Here is a 12490-nt window from a genome sequence, read left to right on the forward strand (position 1 = left end):
CTTGGAATACAGGGCTTAATGCGGACGACATTTTCCGCCTTAACTAAATTTTCGTCGAGAAGAGACATTTTGTAAACGAACTATAGAATACAAGCGGAAACTTGCAGACTGCACATGCTTATATGGGATGACACTATACGAACATTCATACAGCCTTTTTTGTTTCAAGAAAGCGGCTAAAAATGACAAAGAATCAGAAATCACAATAATTAAAAACAGGCCACCTCACTTTTTCATTGACAAATCATTAACTGTGATGAAGACACACTCTCTGGTTGCCACGAGACAACATATTCCCAAGTTATTCAATGATTAACATATTGTAAAATATTTATTGATGAATTCATTATTATTTTGCGTTGATTAAAATAGTATGTCCGTACGTATTAATGTTGGTATAGTTGGAACTGATAAATAATGAGACAAAACCAGATAATTGAGCCCCGTTTATACATGGCTTTATGAAGAATTAAGAAAAAAAGAATTTTATAATGTGAACAAATTTAACATCCCACTTATATTACAAATATATATATATAAAGAAAAAGCATAAAAAAGCTAAGTAGAAATAAATCTAACATATACTACTGAATTTTTTTTTAATCATTATCTCTGTATAAACTTCACTAAAATAAACGTATTAAAGTATTAATTTTTATCAAAGACATCAATACCTATTGTGTCTATGACACACACGGTCAGAAACTAATCTTAGTGAACTAGAATGATAACAATTTCATTTTTAACGTATACGGTGTTTCATTAAAAAAAAAATTGGATATACGTGTCTTCAATTACTTTTCACCCTCTGCAACAATATTAAATGTTAAACACTTGATTGTAGTTTTAAATCCATGTGCATATACGTTAGCTAACACAAGTGTTAGCTAGATCTGCAGGAGAATCTTCAAACTTCGCCATCTTGTCTGCATATTGGTGATCTGTGAAGTCTTATCAACGTGATTCCAACTTGAAAAAAAAATCATACAGCAAGTATAGTATATAAGGATTAAATAGCGTTTTAGAAGGATATATAACCTTTTAAATATTATAATTAAAAATTAAATTTTGTCTTATCGAGATAACGAAAAAGTAAAACAATTAAATAATTATGTTCTACTATATGATATCGCGTCAATATATTAATACAGGTTTAAGTAATAACAAATATCAGTGTTCAAATTATCAATTTATTGCAATGTGCATTGATTTCAAAGTAGTTTAGCATACCATATGTACATGAGATAAGATATTTACACATACAATATCATTGCTTAAACAGCCATAGTTTCAGTGGAACTTCAAATGTGCGATTCAACATGCATATTCTATTTAATTAACTTACTACGGAATGGACTTTACTTGAACATAATATATCGGGATTTATACATACACAAAATACCAACAATTTAAAAGTCAAAACTGCACATACCGTTCTAATTTGAATAAATACAGGATTGATTGATAATCATGGTCAGCGTCAGTTTATACCTACTGATTAGATGGATTGTCATAAGTTGTAGAGATTCGTATTGCACTTTTTAAACTATTTATAATTGTGTTGTGAAACCTGCAAACAACCGAAATACTCACGTCATCAAAGTCAAAATCATCCTGTCCGTGTCTTCTGGCGACGACAGGGTTGTAAAACGCTGAAAAAGGAAATCAACGTCATAGGATAAGTATGTTAAGTTTAAGTAAATGCCTGTGTTCACATACACATGTTTTACAAGTCATCATTACAGTACCATATACGATATATATGTATATTACTGTTCACATGTGTAACTATATGCAGAATACATAATGTAGTTGTATGCATTTATCACTATTATTAGCACTGCAAGGTCCTTTATTTTAGGCAAGTGACCAATTTCAATACAAAGCCTCATAAAAGACACAATAATAAAACAATGAAGAATTGTACATAATAGAATAGTAATTCAAGTACTTTACTTACACATTTGTATTTACATATACATAGATTCTCGATGGTTTATTGTAGTTAAACTTACTCCAATAACATACCATATAACATTTACTACAATGCACTGATAAATAGACATTATGTAGACACACGTCTATCTGGGTTGTGTGTTTATCATATATATATATATATATATATATATATATATATATATATATATATATAATGCAATGGAGCCCAAAAAAGGAACATTTACTTTACCGAAGAAAAGTCTAAAGGTAGATGCAAATTATCAGTCAATGAGAAGGGTTATCAATTATCGGTTTATCTTTTAGTAGCAAATAATAACACATAGTTGTATACTACCAAGAAGCATACTCATGTCCTATATTGTGTTTGTATATAATGTAGTGTACCTTATTTCATTATATCTTCTGAATGAAAATAATAGTTGATACTTTATTCACACACGGTTGCATAATTTAAATCATTTTTTTCTGTTGACCATTGGGTAAACGTACTGAGTGTAACAGCTCAAAGATGGTGCAAACTGGAAAATAATATGCTTAATAATACTCACACATCTGGGAACTGTCAGGCATATCACGTTCCAGATCGTTCAAAGTTGGTCGCTTGTCACTGTCGTTCAGTTGGGGAACCCAACCCAAGTTGTTTTCACGCCAGCCAACGGACCCGAAAAAAGGAGCAATGCGCCTTCCAAAATGCTCCCACCGTTTCTTGTCATAGGAGCTGAAAAGAACCACCAATAAATTAGTTAGTAATATCACTAGCATAGATCAATGGAAATATTATCAGCGAATGCGCTTAAAACCGTAGTAAGTCTTGTAGTGCTAACAGTCGGGAAGAAGACGTTACACAGAAGACTATCCGAACGATAATGCATTCGGTATTATGTCATATAGTATCCAATTTTTCGGACTATGTATCCTGTGATCTTTTCTGGATGTCAACATTTTCGGAAATATAGGCAGCTTACGGTACATACAACACAAATATTTATTAAATGATAATGGAAAGTGTGGAACGTTAAATGAAAACATTATGTGATTAAACCGGTGTAATGACGTTATGACCTGCCTAAACTCGCTCTTCTTCTAAAACTAATCACACGACACACCCTTGTAAAATAATCATCAGCCTTATAAGTATACCTTATATAAACAATGGTTCTATAATTTTTACGTCCGATGAACTCAAATTACGTTTTGAAAACGATTTTCAGATGCTACATGGAACACTCCCCCCCCCCCCCCCCATGATTAGAAGTGGACAAACAGACTTTAATAGGAACACCTTACCTGTTAGTCTTAAATTAAAAGAAACGTATAGAAGATGGCTTTGCGAGAGGATGAGGATTTAATTAATATTAATAATACAATATATAGTAAAGATTGTAAGCGATAATACATTTTGATAGGTTTTAACTATCCTGATTGGCAACACGATTTAAATCTCGACCTTAGTCGTAGTAATCGTATCGGATCCTACCTGATCTTATAAGATCTTGATTTTAAACACGCCAGCCAAATACTTTTTTGCTATATTTAAAAAAATGTACAATTAATACGATAAGCTTCTATTAAGTGTCAATTGTAAGCAATTTGTCTGATCGTATCAAATCGTACTTCATCGTTTCACAATTTGACAATTATCGTAGATTATCGTACTTCGGCATCTACGAGACGCAGGAAAAAACTCAATCATTGTATGATGTTTTGTGAAAAAGATAAATTTTAAGAGGTTTTTGTACGTGGCAATTGGAAAACGCGATGTAAGTAAAATGTAATTTCAGTTTCATCATTATATCTTACACAAGATAAAGCATAAGATTTATTAAAAAAATAATGTATCGTCTTAAGAATGAATGAAGTCGATAATCAATTGGGATGATATTTTACTATTCGTTTCATTCATAGAACTAATCATTCATGCATTTGCGTGAAAGATATCACATTCATAATCATATCGTCACGAAACGTATATATACTTAACAAACTAAGCTACTGTATCACTGAGAATGAGAATATACTTATATGGGTACCTCGATCGTGATAATCGTGTAGGATTGATAAAACAAAGATGAGAAATTCGAAACACTCTCAACCGATCGTTTGCGATCGTATCTGCACTGGGGATCAGACAGTATCAGATCGAGGCACCTGTAATTATCATATCGCGTACAGATTACAACCGAACGCAAAGCAGCGTTTCATTTTGTTGGACCACGCACCACATCAAATATGTACGTTTGCCTAAAATCTTGGAGGAAACAATACAATCAGTTAAGAGTAAAAAATTGTTTAATTTGTTGAGGATAGCAAGAGAATATGAAAATAGCTTTTGCATGATTTACAGATACAAATGACGATCAGCTTCGTTTGGCAAATCATGGCGTTTGTAATGGAACTCACGACAGTGAAAACCTGGCAGTATATATTAAAATGCGATACCAATCGAAGACTTAAAAACTATCGCTATTTTAAGCTTCAATATATGCTTATAAGATGGAAAATTACTTACTCAGCCGAGATCTGGGAAGAGCTGGATTTGATATTCCGACTGCGATATCTTCTTGCGATGAAGCAGACGAAAAACACGACCAGGATCAAGAACGACACGCTGCAAACAGTGGCGATGATGATAGCATTAGCGCCATCAGACGAGGAGTAGGTAGCCACTGATAACATAAATAGATAAGGCATATGGCAGGACTAAATATTATACATATGCACCATCTATTGAAAATGCGTAGTTTTTTTACTATATGAAATATAAACACAATTATGATCAAAATATATTTGTATTGTAAAGCGAGGCTTATGATTTTTATTAAATGTCTACAATACTCCATAAAAAGCGAAGTAAAATAGTTACAAAGAGTAAACATATAACACGTATTCAAAAGGTTTTATGAATGCACTATAACTGTATTTAAATAAAACATTAACTTACCCGTTTGTTTGTCTTCACTGAAATAGAAAAAGAATTAAGTTTTTTTTAGAACACTAAAAACAAATAAAATAGGTAACCCTGTTTTACTTTAAATGATCTTCAAACTTGAATTTGACCATGCTTAGCGAGTGCTTATGTTCAATTCTTGCCATTTATAACAGTTCCATAAACATAACATCAGAGCTCGATTCAATGGAATCAAAATAGAATTGGGTCTGTTTGTCTTTCTCGGCGAATGTTTTTAATTAGCAGTACATACAAACAAACTGGTTTCCCGCCATGGTTTTCGCAGTGGAAACCTTTTCCACAACCCCCACTCGCTACAAATAGTGTGCACACGCCTTCCTTAACCGTTTCCTTGGTTACTGAAATTTGTAATTATCTAATAAGAAAACAGTCTGATTATCAAGTATGACAATAAAGCATTCAACTATTACCGCTACAACATGACTGACCGTTTTCAGATGGCTGAAAAACGTAACTGTTGGTTATTTTATGCAAAGCGAAATCTTGTTTGATAACTTTTAAAATTATTATTGCAAAAAAAATGAAGATTTTTATATAAATCAAAAGATGTTACAACGCAATTAACCTTGTGGCTTTATTGACAACGTTTGTTTAAAGCGGTCAATTGTCTTAACCGAATGGTATATTGTGTAAGAGTTCGGGTTAAGGGTTTTGACAATTTCAAACGACGAATGAAAAGAACGAGAAATAACCCATTGTTGATAACAACAACGTCTCATACCAAATGCATCATTTATCTGAACTGAGGCTGCGGATACTGTCGTGTCGAGGACCTTAATGGTCCTTTCACCGCTGACAAGGGCGACGTTGGCTTCGGTAAATGCTTGTATTGTCTTCTCGTCGTCTCGAATCACTACGTCGTACTCTACGATCACACTACCTTGGCTGGCAATTCATAAGGGAACCAAGAATTAGCATCATCACCGTCATCATTATTGTCTTACCATATTCATAATTTAATCATCATCATCAACATCAGCATCATCATCATCACCTTTATCATCATCAATATCATCCGCAGCAGCATTATTATCATTTACATTATCATAAGATCATCATCGTCATCGTCGTAATCATCGTTATCATAGTTATATTCTTCTTTATCAGCATTATACTTAGTGTCGTCATCGTCGTTAGTGGCGACATAATAATCGTTAAAATAATAATCAAAAAATGTTTATGTATTAGTGTTGATACTAATTCGTTATCATTTGGTAAAGAAGATTCTTGTTTTAATGTAAGACTATTTTCAGAATCTCTTAAATATATGAATTTACGTAAAACATTATCAAAAGTTCATTCGAGATCTCAAAAGAAATGTAAAAAAATATACACTCCAGTTATATCAAGTGATATTGTAATAATTGAACAGTGAATTTATTAAAAGAATATAAAGCGAGTATATATGGGGCTTTTTTTACATATAAAACGCTTATGAATAAACAACTGGAATAATGGTTCAGAAGAAATAGTCAAATACAATAATCGGAAATATAGTTTTATTAAATGTTAACTATTAATTTATTGAATTTCTATTGTACATCAGAATACTAATTTATGGACACGAGACCTGTACACTGTTGACACAAAAACCTCCATCTGTAAAGATTTACATGTAGACACAATTTTGGTTCTACAGCAAATTCGAGTCATGTTTTGGTATCGGCGTTTACTTATTCGTTATGAATTTCATTGAAATATACAATATTTTATTCATGGTATCATGTAGAGATTGTCATTTTATTTTTTATAATGTTCCTCGTTCATGCTCGTATGTTTGTTAAAGGTTGAGAGCATACAAGTTTGACCTTTAAAACCAATCGTATATCTTCTTAATATAAACTGCAGTAAATCTAGGTTTTTTTAATTTAATACAACTTATGGGCGGTGCAACTAATATTTATAAGATCAAGAGCTCGTACCGTATACTTTTTACAATAATTGTAACCTGTCCCATAGTTGTGTTGTAATACATCTGCACCTGAAATAAAAACCGTCGTGTGCGTAAAGATTACACATGTCATAAATCACGTATATAGATATAAGTCTTAGTTATACATAATACCTATGTGTCTTCTCCCTAGATTCGATATTTTCTAGGGAGTGGGTACATTGCATTAAATAAATGATATACAGTATGCTACAAAATAACATCATAACCTTACAGTGTAGATAAGTGCACTATATTGTATGTTCTACTGAATTATACAAAATGTGGTTTGATCTTATTTCATCCTAAGTACGCAATATTTTACAATTATTATGTTGTTGGTGTTTTTTTTGTTTTGTTTTTTTTAACCTATTTATTTAAGCTCGATTGCGTAACAAGCCTAAGCTTATATGAAACGCTCTCGAGTCCGTTTCCTTGGTGTCTATGGGGGAGATCTAAAGAACGCTCCCAAAATGGGGATCGAACTCGTGACCTCCCGATGGCTAGGCGGACACCTTATCCACTACGCCATGGCGATCTTATGTTAAATGCACAACATTTTCCTGCAGATAATGTTTAATTTTGCATTTATCATACAATGACTTTATAATAACATGCACGTTTAATGAATTCGAAATTTAGTAGAATATCTTCTAAATACATGAACACAAATAAATGTAATGAATATGTGATAACCCTGAGCAGTTAATACATTAACATTGATGAGTATGTCATCAGAGACTTAAAAACCTATAAACAGCATCTATAAAATTTATAGCTACAATTATAGTGTTGATATCCAATGATGTTCTTTTGGATGATGAACATTAATGTCGCATCATAGAAATATAGATGTCATGAAATTTCATTCAATCACCCACATTAGAAATGATTTTCTTCAATATACATTTTTATGAATTCGACTTGTGATCTAGTTTCTTTAATTGGAGAAATCGCACTATTTTATGATATATTAAAAATAGTTTAACGTTTATAAATAATTTACTTTCTAAATTTAATAATTGCTTTTATGTAGTATGAATCGCTCAATTATGTGGAAATTCGTTCTCCACCAACGGTACCCAAGATACTTGAAAATTAGGTGCTTTACGGATATTGACATTTACGTGACGATGCTTCATGAAGGCATTCCAATTCTGAATTTCAAACAGTGTATTCCTTATTAATAAGTGTATTTATAGATGCGAATTTTGTATACATAACACACGTGAACGTAAATGCTTTTGATTAACAATGATCATGTTGATCATAATCGTAGAAACTGATAATCATGAATACACTAGATCATTGATTATACACATAGTGCCAAACTGTATATTTTGTGAACTTGAAAATGTATGCAATTAAAATTGTGTAATACTGACAAGGCCATTCCTTGAAAATTATATTATTGTATTTGACAGCGTGTGAAATAAACAATCTTTGAGGTATTTTGCCAAATTTTACATTAAAGTAGCAGTTTCCTTGAATTAGTGTTGCTTAGGTTATGATCTGGTTTTAAATCCCTGAAAGATATATTATTTTGCATAATCATTTGTATATCCAGCTATTGGTATAATGTTCTAATGATATAAATACAAGGTGATACTTTCAAAGACAATCCGTTTCCTTTAGTATACCAACTTCCAGTACAAAAATATGCAAAAATACTCCCTGGACTGAAATGCACACTCACTCGTCAAGGACAATACTATTGGACACAGCAGGGATGGTATATACTAAACACGTAATATGTACGAGCATTTTAATTTTTTAAGCGTACTTTATGGTATACATTGATCACATATTCGAACCAGACACCAGCATTAGCATTTACTATTTCGTCGCAGTATTCTCTGTAATACCATGAGGTGAGTGCCGAATTATAATTGCAATCCAGTGTATGGCATATGTAAATGTATTTGTATTTATCAAATAGCACGGTTTCAGGTCCTATATAATGTTACCGCAATATAACCGATGCTGTTCCTGAAAGGTTGTATGCTAGTAGATCGCCATTCAATGGCAATACACAAAATTTTCAAACATAGTTGTGTTGAACACGGTTTCAAGATTTTTTACAGTTAAAGTAATGTGTCATTTAAGCCAGTGTTAATAAGAATTAATCTTAATTGTTTAAACTAAAAAAAATTGCGTCTTGCTGTAGAAATAACTGTTGCAAAACTAATTAAGGATATTATCGAAAAAAGTTGTATATATTCGATCAAATTGAATCAAATGCCGCATTAATAGATAATTAGTCAAGTTAATCGATATTCATTTCGGAAATTATAATATCAAGCGTGTTTTCTGACCGATAAATTGACTAAAAAGGCTACCATCATGTCTAACACACAAATCAAAAAGAGGGAATTCAGATTTTGTGCTGCGGCTTTACGCATATTTAAATGTTCACGCTTTAATTATTACAAGTTTATAAGTTCATATATATGCGCTTAATTATCCATGATATACACAACAACATGTTATAGAAACTTAAGATTGAACTTTATACCAACCTCCACTTGCAAAGCTCGCTTAAGGTCAACATATGATTCTGAAGACGCGTTATTGAAATCCACCGTAGAACCATTAATTTCAAATTTAAGAATAACCGTGAATGTCTGTGTTGTAATGTTCGCTGCAATTGTAGTGGCAGGAGCTGTATTTGTTGTTGTTATAACGGTAGAAACTTCTGTTGTAGTGGTAGTAGTAGCAGTTGTGATGGTAGAAGCTTCAGTTGTAGTTGTAGGGAAAGAAGTTGTAGTGGTAGAATCTGTAGTTGAAGTGGTAAAAGCTGTAGTTGAAAGTAAAGCATCAAAAGTTGTAGTGGTAGGAGCATCGGTAGGTTCTGCAGTTGTAGTTGTATAATCCGCAGATGTTGTGGTAAGTTCTGCAGTTGTAGTGGTAGGAGCAGCAGTTGTAGTGATTAGTTCTGCAGATGTAGTAATATATTCTGCAGTTGTAGTGGTAGCTTCGGTAGTTATTATAATATCTTCTGCAGTTGTAGTGGCAGAAGCTGCTGATGTGGTGGAAGCTTCTGAAGTTATATATTTTTTTAATTAAATGTCTACAATATCACATAAAGACCGATGTATAAAAGTTACACAGAGAAAACATATTAAATTTATTTTAAATGTTTTACCAAAAAACTAATAAAACATGCACTTACCCGCTTGTTCGTCTTGGCTGAAATAAAAACGAAGAATACAATTTTATTTTAGATCGAAAGAAAAAGTAAAATAAATACACCTGTTTGAATTCAAAAAGACTTTAAAATAAAAAATCAATAAGCTTATTTAGCATTTCTAATGTTCAATGTTTGCATTTATATAACAGTTCCAATGACGTAACATTAGAGCTTGATTCAAAACAATCAAAGTCTAATTGACTTAAATTGTAAGTCAGCTTCATCGTTTTTCTTCTTCGTTTTATTAGAACATACACACAAACTGGTTCCCCGCCTTGGTTTTCGCAGTGCAAACCTTGTCCACAGCCCCCACTGGCTTCGAATAGTGTGCACACGGCTTGCGTAACGGTTTCGTTGGTAACTGAAATTTTAAATTAACTAATAGAAAACATTCTAATTCACAATTATGCTAATCAAACATTTAACTATCACCGCTACAAAATGACTGACTTAAGTTGGGCGAATTACATAACTGTTGGTTATTCTATGTTTGAGCAAAATTTTGGTTGATTACTTTTTTTTTCAAATAATTATTGTAAATTATATGAATATATTGACCATGATTGAAACATTTCGAAACGTTATTAACCTTGTGGCTTTATTAAACGCTAATTTGAAGCCGACAATTTACTTAACCGGACGTTCAATTGTTTTAAAGTGTTGGTTCAGGGTTTTGATAATATAAAACGACGGTGTAAAAAATCGTAAGTACGAATGAAAAGAACGACAAAAAATCCATTCTCGAAAACAACAACACCCCATACCTGATGCATTATTTATCTGAACTTCGGTTGCTGATACTGGCATGTCGAGGACTCGAATGGTCGTATTACCGCTGACAAGGGCGATGATGGCCTCCGTAAATGCCATTCTGGCCTCCTGGTTGTCTGGAATCACCACATCGAACTCAACGATCACGCTGCCTTGGCTGGCAATGCACAAAGGAACCAAGAATTAGCATCATCACCATTTTAATAATACATTAACCATGTTCATAATTGAATCATTATCCTCAACATCATCATCACTACCATCATAATCACCATCATAATATCAACATTATCATAAGAGCATAATCGTCATAGTTGTAATCATCATTATAATCAAAATCTTCTTTTTCATCATCATTATATCTATTGTCGTTATTGTCGCCATTATCATCGTAAAAATTATAATCAAAGAAGTCTTATTTAGTTGCAGTATATTAACTTCATAATTATTATTATATATAGGATACTATGGTTTTAATGGTGGACTATTTCAGAATCTCGTTTACATATGTACTTATGGGCACGACACCTGCACACTTTTGCAGAGAAAAAAATTCATCTGTGCAGATTTACATATCAAAACGATTTGGATTCTTCAAAAATTCGAGTCAACGTGTTGGAATCGGCGTTTACTTATTCGTTATGAATTTCATTAAAATATACAATATTTTATGCAACGTATCATGTAAAGATTGTTAATATATGTGGTATTATGTTCCTCATTAATGCTCGTAAGTTTGTTTAAGGTTGAGAGCATACAATTTCGACATTTAATTCGTATACGCTATCATTATAACTTCTTTATGTAAACTGCTATGGTCCTTTTTTAATTTTACACAAGTTATCGGCAATCTAACTGATATTTATAAGATAAAGAAATCCTACCGTATACTTGTTACTATAAGTGTTAGAACTTGCTGTGCCATAGTTGTATTGTAATACATCTGCAGCTGAAATAAAAAGAATTAAAGCGTCATTTCGTAAAGATTACCCATGAAATAAATCACATATACCGGTTTGAGTGTTACTAATACATAATACTAGGGCTGTACCGAATATCCGAAATATCCGAGATTCACGGATCCAAACGAAGATTAGCGGATCTAACCGTGATTGGTAAAATCGGTTTCGAATCCGGATCTTATTTGAGTTTAACCTTTCGTTTGCGTTAATTGTTTATTTCGCCCTAATACGTTTCGTTAAATTGTTCTTTTTTGTTTGAAAGGCTGACTGGTATGTAGTTTGTCACAATTATCGCTACTTTTTCGACAAAAACATGGTACTACACAGTCTACTTTCGTTTTCGATTGTGCAAAATGGCGCAGAAGAAAAATCGCGATGCACACAAACAATTAAAATCCTCGGTTTGGAAGCATTTTGGGTTTTATCAGCATACTAATTCTGGCTTATAAGTGGTCGTTACGAAGTATTTTATTGATACTTATTGCAGATTGCGTGTGATGCGTTTTTTGCTTGTTAAAATACAGCGTTATTAATTTTATATCTTAGTGACATAGATGTGTTTAATATGAGACATTATTATTAATGTTTGTTGTTAAAATGCTTACACTATTTCGTGTATGTGCTATTTTGAGAAATTTGCGGAATCTGGACCCGGGTATAATTTTTTTTTCGAACAACGTAAGTCAATTTTGTCATCTACTTAGTATTTG

The 12490-nt window shown here is 32.3% G+C and overlaps 1 protein-coding gene across 1 annotated transcript in view; it reads right to left on the bottom strand.

The window, feature by feature from the left end:
- Positions 1–518: 518 nt before the first annotated feature.
- LOC127878876 (serine-rich adhesin for platelets-like) overlaps positions 519–12490 on the bottom strand; it is a 37297-nt gene continuing 25325 nt past the window's right edge. The window contains exons 5-17 of the mRNA XM_052425402.1: positions 11703–11767; positions 10812–10975; positions 10303–10408; positions 10030–10046; positions 9377–9897; positions 6850–6908; positions 5649–5812; positions 5160–5265; positions 4901–4917; positions 4469–4625; positions 2508–2677; positions 1594–1652; positions 519–969 (exon numbers count right to left, since the gene is read on the bottom strand). Coding sequence (XP_052281362.1) covers positions 955–969; positions 1594–1652; positions 2508–2677; positions 4469–4625; positions 4901–4917; positions 5160–5265; positions 5649–5812; positions 6850–6908; positions 9377–9897; positions 10030–10046; positions 10303–10408; positions 10812–10975; positions 11703–11767 — 1620 coding nt within the window. The 3' untranslated portion in view covers positions 519–954. The remainder of the gene's footprint in view (positions 970–1593; positions 1653–2507; positions 2678–4468; positions 4626–4900; positions 4918–5159; positions 5266–5648; positions 5813–6849; positions 6909–9376; positions 9898–10029; positions 10047–10302; positions 10409–10811; positions 10976–11702; positions 11768–12490) is intronic.

The sequence above is a fragment of the Dreissena polymorpha genome, chromosome 4, assembly GCF_020536995.1.
Source record: "Dreissena polymorpha isolate Duluth1 chromosome 4, UMN_Dpol_1.0, whole genome shotgun sequence".
Lineage (NCBI taxonomy): Eukaryota > Metazoa > Mollusca > Bivalvia > Myida > Dreissenidae > Dreissena > Dreissena polymorpha.